The 19,508-nt window shown below is 42.8% G+C and overlaps 1 protein-coding gene and 1 long non-coding RNA gene across 3 annotated transcripts in view; one reads left to right on the forward strand and one right to left on the reverse strand.

The window, feature by feature from the left end:
* The window catches only part of LOC141765594 (uncharacterized), a 371,017-nt gene that overhangs the window by 297,297 nt on the left and 54,212 nt on the right, over positions 1 to 19,508 (reverse strand). The gene's annotated exons all lie outside the window — the stretch shown is intronic.
* smpd3 (sphingomyelin phosphodiesterase 3) overlaps positions 1 to 19,508 on the forward strand; it is an 80,050-nt gene that overhangs the window by 53,581 nt on the left and 6,961 nt on the right. For both annotated transcript variants that reach the window (XM_074631648.1, XM_074631649.1), the window contains 5 exons: positions 3,264 to 3,339; positions 8,485 to 8,646; positions 9,938 to 10,027; positions 12,532 to 12,595; positions 14,387 to 14,555. In XM_074631648.1, the coding sequence (XP_074487749.1) occupies positions 3,264 to 3,339; positions 8,485 to 8,646; positions 9,938 to 10,027; positions 12,532 to 12,595; positions 14,387 to 14,555 (561 nt within the window). The remainder of the gene's footprint in view (positions 1 to 3,263; positions 3,340 to 8,484; positions 8,647 to 9,937; positions 10,028 to 12,531; positions 12,596 to 14,386; positions 14,556 to 19,508) is intronic.

Raw genomic sequence — 19,508 nt, forward strand, 5'->3', positions numbered from 1 at the left:
CTATGATTATGAGAATGGAGCTATATCAGTTTACCTCGTACAATACTACTGTCCAAGCTGGCCTCTAGCAGGGTTTATTCGGTCTTGTTATAGATCCGCTCCACCCAGACGCCTTCCCACTTCAAACTAACCACCCCACAATCACCATCTCCCTTTCTTTGCAACCCTTTATTCCTCCTCCTCCTCCTCAGTCTGCATCCACCCACCGGCACTTCAGAGCTGCCAGCCTCCACCGTCCTCAGTGTCTTGTTTCTGTGCAGCTGAAGGACTTGTCAACACTGGTATGCTAAAGGTGTCTGATTAAATCTCGAGTGATGTTCAATTTATTTCAGCTTTGCTCAGACTCTGCTGCTCAGGGAACAGAGAAGATTGAGGTCACGAAGAAGTACTGAAAAATTTATAAAGTGTACAGGAACATGTTGAAAAGATAAAATCTTAAGCTCTCTGTTTATCTCGCCCACATCGTTCACTCTTTTCAACAGCGCAATTTGACATTTCATAAGAATGTGCACTCCTTTTCCATCTACTCGCTCTTCACTTCACTTAGTTTTGTTTCCCTGAGAATTTAAACTCACTCCAACACATCTTCATTTAAGTCTTTCATTGGAGAGTTATTCGAAGAAACTGGCAATGATAGAAAAATAAGTTGTCGCAGATGGTTTTGGTGGAGAAGAGTTGTACATCCATTTTGCCTTTTGTTTACAGTGATCCATAGCTGACATTTTTTCCCTGCTGATAAATGATGTTCCATGCCCCTTGGGACCATGGCAGACCATTAATAATGTAGCGTAAAATATCAATACCACAAATGTCAGGGGGGGAGATCAAACATTTTTTTTCTTTCAAATAATGAGCAAATACATATTTTATGTAGGAAATATGTAAGCAATGCTACTTATTTCCTATTAGCACGATAATAGGCTCATGTATACCAGCAATCCAGAATAAAGCCTTTAAAGTGGGTAGGCAGTATAGTTTTGGCATCATTGGGCAAAAATTCCATAATAACCTTTCAGCATATATAGAAAACTAGACTTCTGCACCTCCTCATGGCTCTGTTTTCAGGCTTTCTAGCCCATGATGGGAGACTTTGACCAATGACAGTTCATTTCAGAGAGAGAGCGTTCCTATTGGCTGTGCTCTAGCTGGGGGGCGGTGCTTGGTATTTCCTCAACAGATCTCAACATGGCTGCCGGGTCACAAACTTTCTCGTTTTACAGCTAAACAGTACACTACAAGATGAATCGGAAAACAGTTGAGGAGAGAAATAGGCATTACAGTAACAGAATATTGATTCATAATTGATTGACAGCCGGCTCTCATAGACGGCAGCTGGACGGCAGACTCAAGATCAGCTCTGACTGCTTGTTTTCCTCCGGTCTGCCTGTGAAATCTTTGCAGATGCCATTAGGAGCACCGGAGGACACAGAGGAACATGATTTTTTTTCAGCTTACCTGTCTCATGCACTACTGTCAGGATATAGCGACCGTTTTATAAAAATAACTTTTTCTAATCATATTTGCTCCATTACCCACTACTGCTTTAAACATTTTTGTTCTTATCACTAAAGCTGCATTCGGATGATAAGAAATCTCGCTCACTGCGAGTAGGGTGCCGAGCATATTGCAGACACTTGCATAGGCAAAGGGCAGCACAGGTATACGTCATCGGAAAGTGGCTACGTCACTGACTACAGCTGTTATTTCATTGGTTATGCTTTTAAATGTCAGCAGCAACCAAGGTCAAAGTTGAACTTTGTGTGGCATCTGTTGGGCACGACCTCACTCCCCATAGGAAAACAATGGCACCGAGCAGTTTTACTGCTGATCATCATGTGGGCGACATGGAGAAGCAGAACACATCTGAACAAGGGGGGGCATAATTTCAAGGCTGACACCCAGGGTGAAGTGACTGAGTGAGGGGGCTGTTGAAAATTGCGACGGGTCAGTTTTTTCCATAAAACAAATGCATTGATTTAACCATGCAATAGCCTCAGAAATAGCAACAGCATAAGGTTGCTGTTTCAAAATCAAAGAATACATTTATTAATCAGATTTTGAATTTATGAGCAATGGCACTAGAGACAGCTATTTGCGGCTTTCGGCTCTCTCTTCTCTCTCTCTCTCTCTCTCTCTCTCTCTCTCTCTCTCTCTCTCTCTCTCTCTCTCTCTCTCTCTCTCTCTTACAACCACAAAAAGCAAGCAGGCTCGGAAGCTGAACTAGGAAACCTTGTCCTGTCTATCGAACACTCTGCTCCATTTCAGTACTATGGACAGCGCCGCACCTACACATGCACCCTCTACCCACCATAGACTGTATATAAAGATGGACGACATGACAGCTCCCCGAAAGTGAAGCCAAAACATCTTGATTGATTGGCCAACCTGGTGGCTGGCTGCAGTATGGGTCATAAAACAAATGCAAAAAAATGCCAACTCATTTCTGGGTTTAGGACTCATTCCTGCTGCACTATATTGATTTGTTGAACAGATTTTGAACTAAAGGTATTAAATGAATGCAGTGGAGTAAAAAGTACAATATTTACCTCTGAGATTTAGTGGAGTAGTGGCATAAAATGGAAATACTCAAGTAAAGTACAAGTACCTCAAAATTGTAGGAAAGAGAGATGACTGGTTGCTCTGTACACTCAACCATAGATCGAAAACGCGTCAGGTCCAAAATATTAGAAAAAGTAACAACAAGGAAGGAAATATTGAAAAGCCTTTATGTGGCGGGAATCATAAAAAAGCCAACATGTTTTGACCACTGCAGGCATTTAAAAAAAACTCAACATTGTACATGAGTAAATGTACTGAGTTACTGTTTATGAGGTAACATAATACGTAATTACAATATAAAGACATCATCATTGCGATGGACCTTGTAATTATGAGATAATTGTCTTGTGATTATGAGATACACATCTGCTAATTATGAGCTGGTATGATACAGAAGTCCTAATTGTATTAAATAATTACCTCAGTTTTTTTTTTTGGTGAATGCAACATGACTCTGTATATTTTCATAAGATGCCACATGTTTTTCATTCATTTTCTTGCCCCACTGCCGTTATGTAGCACTAACCCCGACTGCTGCGATGAAATGACTGCTGTTAATGAGTCAGTTGTATGATCTAATCGGTGTTGCTGTTACCTGACATGCTTTACATACGCAAACACACAGTTGTTCAGGGGGCTTTGATATCGCTTGTTTCAACTCGGTGGAGTAACATCATGTCACGTTTGTCTCTGGTTCCCTGCAGGTTCACGTGGGCACCTCCCATCAGGAGCAAAGGGTTGTGGGATATCTCACGTGTACGCACCTCCACGCCATAGAAGGTACAGTTACATGTTTTCCAATCTCTCTTTATGTCTCCCAAACACACACATAAACACAAGTAAATGCACACATGAATGTATTTATGGGATTTCCAAGACATTGCACACAACATCTCAACTCTGTGTGTGTGTGTGTGTGTGTGTGTGTGTGTGTGTGTGTGTGTGTGTGTGTGTGCGTGCGTGCGTGTGTGTGTGTGTGTGTGTGTGTGTGTGTGTGTGTGTGTGTGTGTGTCTTTATGATTGTCTCTCTTTTGAACAGCCAGATAGTACAACCATCCAGCTCAACACACAGCCCTGCATGTGTGTGTTTGTATGTCCAGATAGCTAGATAAATGGGCGCATCAAAACCTCTGCGTGCCTCCTCCTGCTGTTCCCATGGCGACTGGCTCAAGCTGTTTACGGCGTCACAGCCCTATTTAAAGCCTCCGGTCGATGCCTCCCTCATTTTTTACCAAAGACACGTCTCCCCCTTTAGCCTGCTATTCTGAGCTCCTCCTACGCTTCTCTATGGTCTAAATATAGCAGCGCCAGGGCTGTTTCTAAAGATACATCAAACATAAAGCCTTCAGGGGGTTGGGGGGGGGGAGACAGGGAGAAAAAAGGGGGGAGGCACACAGAGACCTGATTCTTTTCTGAGAGGAAGGAGTTGTATATTAGTAATTTTTCCTGCTTGAAGGCAAGATGCATGATGCAGTGTGATCGACTAAATATACAGAACAAATAGTGAACTTAATACTACATTGACTGCAGGGGTAAACCCTTTATTTTGATTTGCAAGTGCAGTGTGTCAGTCAGGCATTGCTATATTTTTGCGTGCTGTTCTCCTCCTACGCACCTGTCGTAATGACAGCTTCTCAGGTGTGTAAAAGCTTTACTTGACAGAGTTCTGGTAGTAGCATCAGTATAGTAAGGATTTCATCAATGTGCGTTTTACAGTTTTTGAAATTAGAATTTATTTTGATCTGTAAATAATTACACAAAAGTAATTAAGTATATCAGAAAACCATATAGAGAGAGGAAGAGAGGCCCTTAAGGTGGACCCCATGGGGCCTTATTCCGGTAATCATATGTATGGTAGTCAGCAACGAGAGACAAATATTTTTTTGATCCAGTTTGAATTGCGCCATGAATCACACATATAATGTTTGTCAATTCAAAACATAATTTTGCAAGTCAAGAAAGTCTCAGTTTGTTGTATGTTTGTCGTAGTATCATTTTGTTTAGTGTGGAACTGCTCAGTGAACTACATCTCTCATCTCGGACAATAAACGTCACCAACACTAGCTAGCTAGCTAACTTAGCTATGTTCCACGTACAGATGAAACGTTATCTGACCTGATGTGTTTTATCCAGCGACTCCTACAGTGTGTTCCAATCCACGTACTTCCAGAAGTACACTTCAATGTAGTGCACTGTGTGCACTCTGTACTTGCCTGAGTAGTGCGTGAATTTCAACGGGGTAGGGTCGTCTCAAATCGAATACTCTGCGGCGCACTGACCGGAAATGACGATCGCAACATTACACCGCGGCTCGATACACGCCAAAATATCTTCTTCTTCTTTGGGGTTTTACGGCAGCTGGCATCCTTTGTGTTGCACTGCTGCCTCCTTCAGGTTTTACCCGTCCACTACCCGCCAAAATATCTGCCTGCTTTGTTGATCAAGAATACACAGAAAATGAAAGCAAATGAGTAGACGTGAAACGTTATAACCAACATCTATCAGCACCGCAAAAGCTTCTGCATCATCTGCCACCATTTTCACAAGTTTGAATAGTGGTCGTGGTCACGCCCCTTCCGCTACGTAGCCAAGATGGCGACAATTGAGTGTGAAAAGTGTCCAGCTTTCCACACTCAAAAATTTGAACGTTTTGAGTACAACGCCCGGGTACTTCGAGTGCACTGTATTTTGCCGTACTTCACAGTGTGAACGCACTTATGCACTCAAAATAATAAGTGGAAGTACGGAAGTACGCGGATTGGAACACACTGCTGGTCTTTTTATCAGCCAGGAAGAGAAATAACGATCAGACCCGTTGCTGTTGTGAGTTCATCCCAGGAGGAAACACACAGGCATCGTAGCTTCAGACAGAGAGATAGATGCAAGATGCAAATAATGGAAGCCGTGCTGTTTGAGCAGCTTGAACATGTTTTTCTAACCCGATATAACCATTAATACACATTATGATGGGAAATTATATTAATATGTTTACCACGAAGCTCCACCGTATAAGTGACACATCATGATTTGTTTCCACTGGTATATAACACTTTGTCAGCCATTTAACTTCTTGGTTGTAAATCCCTAAATTTATGTATTAATTGCATTAATGCAAAAGTTTTATAGTGCTGAGAGCAATGGAGTGACGGACAAAAGAAGGCGGCATTGCTCATTTGGATTTGGCGGAGCCTCTGGAACAAAACCGTTAGGCTATGCCACATTTGATCGTCGGGAGTTAGACTAAATAACTAATCATGCTTATTGCTTTGGCACTTTATTAGAATAGGATTTTTGTTGAGTTACAAATATATAAATTATTTTATTATTCATCTCTTAAATAAACATCATCCAAGTTTTCCCTCACACATAAGTCTTCACACACAGAAAGCCAAGCTGGAACAAACAATGCACACACACACACGCACACACACACAGGCAAATGTACAGCAAACACGCCCCCACAGCCCCCAGCTTCATTTATCTCTAAATGATCCAGTAACACAAAGAAGAAAAAAAAAGAAACATTTCATTTCACATGTACTCGAGCTGGAGCTGAGAGTAATCAAAGCCAAAGCCACCTACTCACCCACCAGTATCTTGACACCTCTTTGTTTCTTACACTCTCCACTATTCAGCTGTTATTTCTCTCTCACACGCTCTCACCTACCGCCTCCCTCTATTCTCCTCCTCCTTTCTCTCTCCAACTCCAATTTATCAGATTTCCTGGCAGGAGTGGACAGAAGAAAACACACTGCCAAAGCAAAATAACACCATAAGTGACTTGATATCATGCCACTAATATTAGCAACATAATAGACACGCTTAGTAAATAACTGTGATTAAGTAAGGAAAGAAACAAAAAGTCAGGGACAGTCTTGTGCAGTTTGTACTTACGGTATAACATGTGACTGTAGCCTACACCATTTATACATATCAACTATGTGCAGTAAAAGAATGATAGGCAACATATTGTGAAACTTAACATTTAGCTCTGGGTGAAAAAAGACATGATAAACCAATATATCTTTATTAATAAATGAACACTGATCCCTATACCACAGAAGATCTTCATTACTATAAATTATGTCACTGCAACGCATAGCAAACCTACATTAATTTATTTTTTGGCCATTTGGGGGCAACATGCTGTAAAGCTTAAAAGTTATTATTATCTCCATCAGGCGTCATCGGAGATCATGCGTTCAGTCGTGTCTGTCTGTCCATGGCTAATCTCGTATACTACTGGACCCGTCAGTCTAATATTTTTTGTGCTCATTTATGACTGTATGCTCAAGGATCTCTGGTGGTTGCGGTGATTCACACTTTTTGAAAAAAAATATTTTATTGACGGTTTCATACCATCATTGACTGCTGAGTCCTCACTTCTCTTAATCAACCAGTGGGGGCCGCAAGTGATCAACAACTGCTTCAGTAGCAAAAGGCATTTCCGGTTAGGCTGAAAACCAGCCTTTCTGTTGCAGGCCACATTTTCATGTCATGGTCATGGCTCAAAAACTGACATCCATAGAAAAGTCTGGTCTTATTTTGAACCGGAGCATCTGCAGATTAATTCCATGCCTGATATGATATGATTCGTACTGAAGTTAGGCACGACAAGAGATCAATAAATCCCAATTGACAATTTTTGTAAGGGGGCCGTGAGGGTCAATTGAGTGTGATTCAACTCTTCTTTGTTTGGGAGAGGAGACGGAGACACACCAGGCGGAGATCTGCACTCTACGGCTGTAGAAGTGTCTTTGGGGAAGATACTGAACCCCAAATAGCTCCTGAAGGCTGAGCCATCGGTGTGTGAATGAGTATTTAGATTAGATCCTGATGGGCAAAGTTGGCACCTTTCATGGTAGCCTCTGCCATCAGTGTATGAATGTGTGTGTGAATGGGTGAATGCTGACATGTAGTGTAACGCGCTTTGAGTGGTCAGAAGACTAGAAAGGGGCTATAAAAATTACTTTTTAGTGCATTATTATATTATTAGCAAACAGTTCCATTTTTACACATCCAGCAGACACAAAGCAATTACCATTTGTTTGGAGTAAATCCTGATATTCACTCTCATTTTAGCTCTTCTTTGGTCTCCACCAACTTCTGGGGTGAATATCTGCCTCTTTAGATGCTAAATGTTCCACTATGTTCACCATCACAACTTTTCACTGAGAACTGCTGCCTGTTTCTGCTGTAAACAAGACTGATGAGAGGAGTGATAATGAACCAATTGTGGGCCATAAATCCAAATCAGCTCTGTAGACTTGGTGATAATTCTCTGTTGGCTTGTTACTACAAGCTACCCGTCTCTAATCACACAGTCATTTGAGCCATTGTTCATGTAAAACTATTGACTAGTGCAGCTTTGAATATCAGGAATGTGTAGTAAGCGTAATAGCATGTAAAGCAGTTATTATATGTATGTATGACAGTGATATGGTATTATTATATCATGTCATATACTGATCCGTTGTGTTGTTTAGTAGAGTTTTGCCTAATCCAGATCAGGGGTTTAGGGATATAGGGATTGTGTATGTTGTACAAATTGTAAAGCTTTCAGAGACATTATGCTGGGTTGTTGTGCTCTGTTGCGTTGTCCTGTTGTGTTGTATTATATATCATTATATACTGTATCATATCATATTGTATCACATCCTGAAGTGTCATATTGTAGTATATTATATTTTCGTTTCACAATTTATCACTGAGTACCGGAATATGCTGTGAGGTCTTTGGTAATACCCAGATCTGCTCCATCCTCTCTTACTCCCTCGGGTGTAGATCAGTTCAGGTCACTTTAATTCAGACATGCTTGGGTGACTTTATGGGAAACATTTTGTATTCATTTGCTTCCTCTCTTCTTTTTCCTCTGCTACCTCCCTCTCACTACTATACGCCCACACACACTGCACTGTCTACCAGGTGATGCATCTGTACGCTGTGAGCAGCTGGACCTGTTGCTCCAGTGGGGAGCTGAGTTTCGCCAATCCACATCCCAACCACCTGAAGGAGAGAAGGTGCTGGAAGATCTGGTGGCCTTCGATGTCATCCTGGGAGACCTCAACTTTGATAACTGCTCCTCAGGTATGCATTTATCAGGGCTGAATATTCTGAACTTTTTAACTATTTTATTTCATGCCAATCAGTTCACACACCAACATGATGGAGGTTTCATCTCTCAATATCTCTTCCGCCCGGATAACATATAAAACCTTAGAAGCAGGGAGTCCATAATGTATAATTTATGAAAGTATATGTAAGACCTCTTATAGCTCTGATACAGGATAGTTGCATGGTGCCAGGGCTTTTACAGTGGAAACTAATAAAATATTAATACATGTACCATTAATGGTAAAAGCTTGAAGGTGAACTACAATGTAGAAACACATGACTCATCAGTAACACATTAAAGGGTAACTTCGTTATTTTTCAACCTGGACCCTATTTTTCCTATTATTGTTTTTGTGTCTAAGTGGGGACAAAAATTATTGAAATTGGTCCAGTTCTGAAGGAGTACGCTGCAGAGGTAATCGCTCAGGGCAACCCTCACCGTCATTTCTCCCGATTTGACTGTTATCAGGCCATTAAATAGGCGTTATCAGTCGCTATAGGCACCAAAGCGTCTTGAGATAACTTCTGTTGTGATTTGACGCTATACAAAAATAAATTGATTTGATTTGATTTGATTTGATAGACGTGGTCATTAGGGGCCTACTACATGGCAAAAGTGAAAGTTAAACTTAAGAGCAACACATTCTAACATGTAAAACTGAATGAAATGTCACGTTTTGAACACGAACAAAAAGGCTTCTTTAGGTTTAGGCAAAAAACTAGAACTTCTTTAGGTTTAGGAAAAAAAACTACAACTTCTTTAGGTTTAGGTAATAAAACTACAACTTCTTTAGGTTTAGGTAATAAAACTACAATTTCTTTAGGTTTAGGCAATAAAACTACAACTTCTTTAGGTTTAGGTAATAAAACTACAACTTCTTTAGGTTTAGGTAACAAAACTACAACTTCTTTGGATTAAGACAGTGTATTTCTAATACAATCAAATAGAGAATTCTTACTGACTATGTTGGATCGTCATGAAATCCAACAATCAGATAAATCTATCATGCATTTCATTTCATTCATTTAATTTCATTCATGCAATTTTGTGGAGGTGGAAGTACATATTAAATTTACCCAGACAACAATGCTCCACATTATATGGTTTCCCGGTCATTCACGCTTACTTACTTAGCACTCCCTGTTCCCAGGTAGTAATTACTGAGAAAGAAGATTCAGGGATGTGTTTCCTTTTTAATGTTTAGACTAAAACTGTGACTGTGTGTAAAATTGTACTGTATGTGTGCTCTTGTGTTTTTTTCAGAGGACAAGCTAGAGCAGCAGCATGCACTTTTTACTCAATACAAGGACCCATGTCGCCTGGGGCCAGGGGAGGACAAACCATGGGCTCTGGGTAACAAGACACACACACACACACACACACACACAAGCAGAGTCACATGTCACCGTGGCACATCACATATACTGTAGTTCTAATCTATCTAATACAGGCATGCATTCACAGATAAAACTTTAGGAAAATATACATCAACACCACAAACTAATCCTCAAAAAGCGATGTTACATTACATTATGAAAGGCAGGTATGGCTATACACATATAACCTCAGTGGCTCAGACAATCTGGTGATCCATACAGTGCACGAAGAGCCGAGCAGAGCAGACTCTAAACAGGCTCTGTCTGGCTAAATCAGGATGCACCCTCTGTGTGAATTAAAATGCACCCAGTACAGCGTGCTGATACATGGGCATTAGTGACGTAAAGACTGGAGGGTTTTGGTCTGGATGTGAAGCGTTATTTAGGCCAGCGGTATTTCGGGGACAGTGTGGGCAGGACAGAGTGAAAGGGCTCGTTTAGAGAAGAGCTTATTTATTTGGGCAGGGACGTGTTGCGCGGCGAGCCAGGGGAACAGATCTGCACCTCCCGTTTGGTTGCTGTTAGACAGGAGGGGAAGAAGGAGGCAAGAAAAGAAGAATGAATGAATGAATGAAAGAAAGAAAGGAAAGGGGAGAAAGCTCATCCCATTTCATAAAGCTTATCCAAAGAAGATTAGACCTAAATGAATACAACAGAGAGCCAGGCTGCCAGCTATTGTCACATATTGTACTGGCTGTGTGTCCATAGATTTCATGAAATGCGCTGAACTCTGAGAGCTGCAGTAATCTTCTAATGCTGACCACCCAGCCAGCCAAGTACACCTGCAGGGCTTGTGCTGCATTCAGATCACATGGGAATTGTGGCTAGCCCCATGGGACCTCTTAATAGTTAAAAAGCAGTGACGTGGAAGTAAAATTGCACGTTTTGAAGTTGTAAGGTTTCAGCAAAAATCTTCTCCATTCATAGCACGGATGTATAAAGAGAACTGGATACAGCGTTGGAGGCGGGGCCCCGTTCATTCCTATGAAAGTTGCTCAGTGGCACATGATGCCAAAATGGCTCGATTTCCAAATGGAAATGTACCTGGATCTTCTGGAGATCTTCCGCATCCATTGGGCCTGGGAAATTGATTCACCTCAAAAAACATTATCCACTGAGTTATAGACATCTCTTTTCCAATGTAAGTCTATGGCAAAAAAGGCTTTTTGGGCTCAATGGCATCACGTGACGGACCCGAAGTTGTAGTACCGCCATTTGGCCGCTACAAAAATTGGCATCAATGACCGGCGCTCTTCCTGGGGGCTTGATTCATAACTGACGGGGCTCTTTTGGTGATGAGTTCATGTTTGCACATTAAACATGTCAAAATGTCAACCACAAACTAAAAACCAAAAACCAAATAAGTACAGTGGCTGTGGCTTCCCATGTATTTTAGGAGTTGGGGACAAAATATTTATTTTCTCTCCACACATATACTGCAGCTTGTTGGTGATGCCAGAATATATGAGGACAGAGAAACTGAGGTCATGTTAACCAACCTGAAAGAGGGAATCTCATGTATGTTGAGCTGAGCTGAAAGTAGCACAGCAGACACGCAGCAGCAGCAGTCTGTCGTCTGACGCCTACTTTTCATAAGAGCTCCCATACACTTGTGAATTGACTGGAGTTAACTTCAGAGTGCTTCTCTCTTCATATGAGGCGTTTTAAACACATCATCCAGCCTCACATCCTCTTCGTCAAAAGGATCTCTGAGTGCTCGTGTCTCTCTGGCTGTTATATTTCCCTGGTTGAGGACGGGGGATTGTGGTTTGAGGACCATAAAGACGGAGATATACAGTATAATGCTCTCAGAACAAAGTCTGCTGACGCCTCCTTTGCCACATCGAGAAAAGCCAAGGTGTACTTTTAGATCAGCTGTACTCAAAGGAAGAAGCTGGTCGTGATAGTGAGGGGAGGATTGCAAAGCATACACTAGATCAATAAACACGGTGCAGAAATAAAACATAATAGCCATATTTGCAGGTATGCTGCTGCTGCAAACGAAAAACATGCAGTGGAGATGAAGAGTCAGCTCGTCTATCTGAATATTTGTCCTGACAATTGCTCAAAACATGACCCAGATTTCAGTCACATGCCTCCCATCTCCTATGCGACAGCACAACACAGAGGTTTGGTGTTTTCTGTAGTGAAAACAGGCAATGACTTTGACTGAAAGCATTAATGACTGTTGGATAGTCTGTTTCAGAAACTTACAGACCCCCACCCACCACTTTCACACTGTCAAAACAGCACTTCTATCTGTGGGGGTCCATCAAGGAAGTAGCACTAGACACTAGTGGGATATAACTGCTACTTCATCCACACTGTGTTTGCAAAGTGAGAGAAAGTATGATAACGACTCTTCTCTTTTCTACAATGTTACTTCTAATGGGGGTATTTATTGAGGAGTGAAGAGTAGAGTGGACTAGAAACATGTGCGTCTGCCTGCTCAGTGAAGCATTTTAATATGTCATTCAACAGGTACTTTACTGGATCCCAGTGGCCTTTATGACGACGAGGTCAGCTCACCTGAAAGTTTACAAAAGTAAGTCCCACACACACTAACTTGGTTTCTTCACTTAGGATGACATCGCATTGACTTACGCTCATTCGCGAGAGACTACTGCTTCTGCATACTTTCAGCTACAGACACCATTTAAGCTTTAAATGGGTTACAAGATTTTGAACTATTGAATTTACATTCAGATTTCTTATATCTTTTACAGTTTTTGAATGATCACAGTTTAAGTTTTATGCTGTTTTCAGACTTTTTTCTGAGTTTATAATGGGTGTGTATTGGATGGAATGTTCAGAGCTAGAGTGAGTGACATCAGAGCTATAGAATGTAGAGGACCTTTAAAAATGTCTGTAATGTTTACGAACAAATTTCTCCCACTTCAACAACTTTCACTCGTCATACATAAAATTTAGGTCAAATTGTAGGAGATTTTGAGCTGATCGCAGTCATGTAACTATGGACTCAAACGGACTTACACATTTGGCTCTTGGATCCCCAAAGTGAGAGTAAGTCCAAGCAAATCCCCAATTGAACTCAATGTTAAATCAGATGAGAAATGTCGGACAGAAAGCAGACAAAGGCATTTTTCTAACCTGCTCCCATGATCACATTTTTGACTATACACACATAAAACGACATCAATGCGTTGGGCAGAGTCTCTTCTCTCTGATGATAATAATATTTTGGCGATTGGACTCAAGGTTTTTGACTAGAAAGCAGGGATTTGACAGGTAGATTTGTACAAAATCAACTGTATGTCAGTTTGGATGTTGTCTGCCCCTCCCCTCTGCACTCCTGACTGACCCAATCACCACGGCAACCAGTGACAGACACACACACGCAGTGCTTGTGTGTGTGTTTGGCCTATAAATCTCAAATACTGTTACAACTACTATGACTACAACTACTGATGCTGCTACTACTACTACTATTACTACTGGTCTAACGACTTGTAGTTTTAAAGGTTTATTCCACCCAAATACTACTCTGTCTATCTGTCTGTCTGTGTCTCTCTGTCTCTCTTTCAAATTTATTCAATTCAAATTTACCGCTTTTGACAGTATTACAGTTTAGCTTCCAGCATTTCTAGCAATGTATTTCAGCTCTTAGCTTCTTTAGGTAATGCACTTCAGCTTCCAACTCTGCCAGTTGTACATTTCAACTTATAGGGTGTTCAGCAGTGCTATGCAATGCATTTGAGCTTTAACATTTTTCAGGCAAGTCATTTCACATTTCTGCATTTTCAGCAATGCTTTGCAATTAATTTCAGCTGTCAGCATTCCCACGCATTTTCAGCAGGAAATGTGTTATCCCTGACTGAAATGAATGAATGTCAGTCAGAAGCTGCTTTTATCTGCTCCACTGCAGGAATGCCTAACCGTATATATGACACAGGCATTACAGTAGCTGCATTCTGCCAGGACTGAATGTGTAGGGATCATATTGACTCAATGCCTTCCACTATTTTGCAAAATATGTAAGATGCCACTAGAATGTAACAGTGCACAAAAGCAGAAAAATAGGCAGTAGTACAGTCAGAGGCAGCTCTCTGACTGCAAATGCAGTAGCAGGTTTAGACTTCAGTCCCAGGATTTACACTGGTATTATCTTGTATCCTCTGACCTAAGCACTACTCTCCATGATTTGTGGTCTTCCTTTTACCAGAGATGGTAACATTATTTCTGTAATTCCCTTTGGATTGTTGTTGTTTTATTACTTTTTACTACCTGTGTTTGGACTGCAATGCAACTCCAGGGCTAATCCTTTGTCTAAACTTCAATGTTCTGATCGTTTCCCATCCCTGTGTGTCTCTGTCAGAGTGATGGAGAACGAGGAGGGCAGGAAGGAGTACCTGGTGTTTCCTCCCAGTAAGAGCCAGTGTCCCGCCAGCAGTCAGAAGGGGAGGAAGATCCCACTGAAGGGAAACGGACGCCGGATTGACTACATGCTCTACAGCGACGAGGGCCTGCAGCAGGACTGGAAACTGGTATGCTTTAGTAGAGGATATATATCTTTGAAATCTTTGTTTTTCTCGCATGCCTCCACGGCGAACAACGAATCAAAAGACAGAGAAAAGTCTTGATGAATTGAAGTAAATGGGGGCAGCGTTTAACACCAGCAAAACTATATCAAAACATCTGTTTACAAACTCTCACACAACTCGCGCACTACAATCCGAGTCTCATTTATCCAGTCGTATGCTCACTTCTTCCCAAACACATGCATCTTGGATAAAAACCTGAATATTTAAAGACCTTCGGACACGTACGGATGAGTAGCGCGCCCGTGAGACTGTTTACACGGATGTGTTTTAAAGAGTAATGCTAAGCTAAGCTAACTGTCTCCTTTCACCAGCTTTATATTTAGCATACAGATAAGAGAGGTCTCCATATTCTCATCTAACTCTGGGCAAGAAGCCTCAGAGTTTATCTCATCCTGTATATATTCTATATTAATCTTGTTCCAGCTCTTCATCGAAGCTGTATGTTGATTGAAACTGAGTGAAATATTCAAACCAAAGCTTCTGGAAATATTTTAGATGATGTGTGCAGACACATTTCCCTAAATGTAGCCTGACATGTTTCCTTGGAAACTTTAGGATCTCTACTAGAAGTTAAAATAAAATTCTGTGGGTCTGAATTAGACACATAAAGTTAGTTTGTAATGACTGTCTTACATTTCCCACAACTCAGGTAATGCAGATATGAATATATTATTTAAATTTGATGACATTATCAGAATCAGAATTCCTGTTTCACCATCTTGAGCTCTATTCGTACGGGACTAGTATTACCTGGGAGCCTCTAGTAATTTGTAATAATTGCGGGGATCGTCTGTAATTTGTCGAGAAAAAATTCCACTGTAAATTACATATCATATTCCGACAAACACGGAGGTCATGTGATAATATTAGCCCTTTGCAAATCTCTGCGATTTGGGGTCATATTTTTTGTGGGGGAAGAGTTTTTTGTTTTCTCTGTGCCCTTTTTTTGCCTCTTTTTATGGAGGCTGCGTTGGCAACAATTATAAATTAAAGTTTCGACAGCATTTTAGGGGCAAATTTCGGAGACTCATCTTCATGGAGACCCATTCGCACGGACACCATTCTTGCCAAGCCTCCCAATATTCCCTTGGAGACTCCCAGTTTTCATCGCCCTCTCCCATCGTTTCCTCCCGGGGTCACAATTCTCCCTTATTTCCCCACGATTTATGACAAATTCTCACACCTTTTTTTCCTTTTTCGTTATCACAACCTGTTTCTGGCTCTGTACAGCGTGCATAAGCGCTAATGTTTCCACCTGGACGACAATACAGCTACACCTAATGCTTGCGACACAACACGGTTTGAGCCGTGCTTGCCACTGTGTTCAGCGCACATTTTTGCAGCGAAAGGGTCTTTGTGAGTATTATATAAACTGAACAGGCCTATAATATGATAATATTTAACATATTAAATATAAATAGGGCTGCACAAGAGCGCCGCAGGTTTGAATCCAGCTTGGGACCCTTCTGTGTGGAGTTTGCATGTTCTCCCCGTGTCAGCGTTCTCAGGTTTCCTCCCACAGTCCAAAGACATGCAGGTTAGGTTCATTGTTGACTCTAAATTGTCCCGTAGGTGTGAATGTGAGTGTGAATGGTTGTCTGTCTCTATGTGTCAGCCCTGTGATAGTCTGGAGACCTGTCCAGGGTGAACCCCGCCTTCGCCCATTGTCAGCTGGGATCGGCTCTCCAACCCCCCCCCCCATTCACAGAAACTTAGTGCACTAACTGTTGTGCCATTTTCTTGTCAGCAGGGGGGTGATGTGCCCTGATTAATTTCCTGGCAGCAAGACACTTGTCAACCCTCATTTTCCCGAGCCATGTGAAATATAACTGGAAACCAGTGAAATGATCTCTGGAGAATGATTGACTTGTTAAAGGGATAAAAAGATTTGAAAGACATAAAAGCTAGAGAGGAGAACAATGAAAACACAACTCCACAAACTGGGGGGGGGGGGGATGAGAGCAAAACTGTCATGGCTGCCTGTCTGTGTGAGGGATTGGAGAGGATCGGGAAACCAAATCACATAATTTACATAAAGCATCTCTCTCTCCTTCCCTCTCTCTGTCTGACTCAAACCACAGCCACCTGGTGCCACCTTGTGCCAGAATGTAGTTACTGTATAACATCACTTCCCTTGACACTGACTGCCAAGTGAAGCTCAGCAGATAGATTGTTGTTTTGCTTCCTCATAAACAAACCTCAAACCTAATTTCTCTTTACACATGTTATTTCATCATGTGTTGTTTCCTGTTTATTCCCTTTTGGAGAACACGTGAGAGCACTCGTGATTCAATCAATAAAAATTCAAGTGCATCAATATTATATGATAAACGGTTAATATTCATATGTATGATTTCACTTGCAGCAGTTGTAGTACACTCTAAGAAAATAATCTGTAGAAAAACAGATCATATCCTGGCAGAAAATTACCAGTACTTTTTTCGTTAAGTTTACGGACATTTTCTTCAACCCTAAAATGGAAATATCTGTTGATTTACAGGACGTCCTCTGTACCATTTACAGTAACTTCTGTTAATCCTAAAATGGGAAATTCCATAAATTTACAGTATATCCTCTGTACCTAGCCAAATAGCTGGCCTAACCTAACCTAAACAGAGGCTAATCAGAATCAGAATCAGAATCAGAATGGTGTTTATTGCCAGGTGTAAGGGGTATACACGAGGAATTTTCTTTGGCTTTGTTGGTGCGAGGCAAACAGTATAATAACAAAGAATAGATAAACGTTAGAATAAAATAAGAATAAAAAATGTACAATTTACAAAATAAGCTATAAAATAAACATGGTATAAACAGATAGTGCAAATATTGTCGGTGTGCAAACAAAACAATCAGGTATCAGAGGGAGAGAGAGGGAGAGAGAGGGATACTGTAGGGGGTGGTATTGAGAGTGTATGAGAGAGGGGGAGAGTCAGTGTCGGGGCCGTAGTGTGTGTGTGAGGGGAAGACAGTCACAGGGGGGCGGATGGGCTGTTGGAGAGCCCCACTGCCATGGGGAAAAAACTGTTTTTGTGGCGTGAGGTTTTGGTCCTGATGGACCTTAACCTCCTGCCAGATGGTAAAGTCTGAAAGAGATGGTGTCCAGGATGGGAGGTGTCGGCCACAATCTTCCCTGCCCTCCTTATGGTCCTGGAGGTGTACAGCTCCTGGAGGGAGGGAAGGTTGCAGCCAATCGCCCTCTCTGCAGCACGGATGACCCGCTGCAGCCTGGCCTTGTCCTTGGCGGTGGCAGCGGCAAACCAGACGGTGATGGAGGAGGTGAGGATGGACTCGATGATGGCCGAGTAGAAGTGCACCATCATGGTCTGTGGCAGGTTGAATTTCTTCAACTGCCTCAGGAAGTACATCCTCTGCTGGGCCTTGCTGGTGAGGGAGCTGATGTTCAGCTCCCACTTGAGGTCCTGGGCGATGGTCGTGCCCAGGAAACGGAACGACTCCACCGTGTTAACTGGGGAGCCGCGCAGGATGAGGGGGGGGAGCGGGGCTGAGTTCCTTCTGAAGTCCACTGCCATCTCCACTGTCTTCAGAGCATTCAGCTCCATGTGGTTCTGGCTGCACCAGGATGCCAGATGGTCAACCTCCCATCTGTAGGCAGACTCGTCACCCTCGGAGATGAGGCCGATGAGGGTGGTGTCGTCTGCAAACTTAAGGAGCCTGACAGATTGGTGTCTGGAGGTGCAGCCGTTGGTGTACAGGGAGAAGAGCAGTGGGGAGAGAACGCAGCCTTGGGGGGCACCGGTGCTGATGGTCTGGGTGTCGGAGACTTGCTTCCCCAGCCTTACGTGCTGACTCCTGTCTGTTAGAAAGTCTGTGATCCACCTGCAGGTGGAGTCAGGCACGCTCAGCAGGGAAAGCTTGTCCTGTAGCAGAGCTGGGCTGATGGTGTTGAATGCGGAGCTGAAGTCCACAAACAGGATCCTGGCATAGGAGCCAGGGGAGTCCAGGTGCTGGAGGATGTAGTGGAGGGCTAAATTTACTGCGTCGTCTACAGACCTGTTGGCTCTGTAGGCGAACTGCAGTGGGTCCAGCAGGGGGTTGGTGATAGTCTTTAGGTGGTGGAGCACAAGGCGTTCAAAGGTCTTCATTATAACGGAGGTCAGGGCGACGGGTCTGTAGTCCTGAAGACCTGTGATCCTTGGCTTCTTGGGGACCGGGATGATGGTGGAGGCTTTGAAGCAGGCCGGCACCCTGCAGTTTTCCAGGGAGGTGTTGAAAATCCCTGTAAACACTGGTGACAACTGGTCTGCACAGTGTTTCAGGGTTGCAGGTGAGACAGAGTCTGGGCCGGCTGCTTTGCGGGGGTTTTGTCCTTTGAAGAGCCTGTTGACCTCCCCCTCTTTGATGGACAGAGGTGTGAAGGGGGGGAGGGGTGTGCACAGGCTCGGTGCTTGTGGAGAAAGCTGGGGGGTGCTGGTGTTAACAGTGTTAACTGCTGATGGCTGATGGCTGGGGGGAGAGGAGATGTAGTCAGGACCGTCACCTCGTCTGTCGAATCTGCAGTAAAACTCATTCAGCTCATTTGCCAGTCGGAGGTCATTCGTGGAGTGGGACGGTTTGGGCTTATAGTTTGTGATCTGCCTCAGCCCTTTCCAGACTGAGGCAGAGTCACTGGCTGAGAACTGCTCTTGTAGTTTCTCTCCATACTGCCGTTTGGCCTCCCTCACCGCCTTGCCAAACGCGTATTTAGCCTCTTTAAAGCCCTCCCTGTCACCACTCCTAAATGCCTCTTCCTTAACCAAACGAAGCTGTTTGAGTTTGGCTGTGAACCAGGGCTTCTCGTTGTTATAGTGAACCCTGGTGCGCGTCGGTATACAGCTGTCCTCACAGAAGCTGATATATGACGTCACAGCCTCTGCATACTCGTCCAGACTGTCAGTG

Source organism: Sebastes fasciatus, chromosome 4 (genome assembly GCF_043250625.1).
Source record: "Sebastes fasciatus isolate fSebFas1 chromosome 4, fSebFas1.pri, whole genome shotgun sequence".
Classification (NCBI taxonomy): Eukaryota; Metazoa; Chordata; class Actinopteri; order Perciformes; family Sebastidae; genus Sebastes; species Sebastes fasciatus.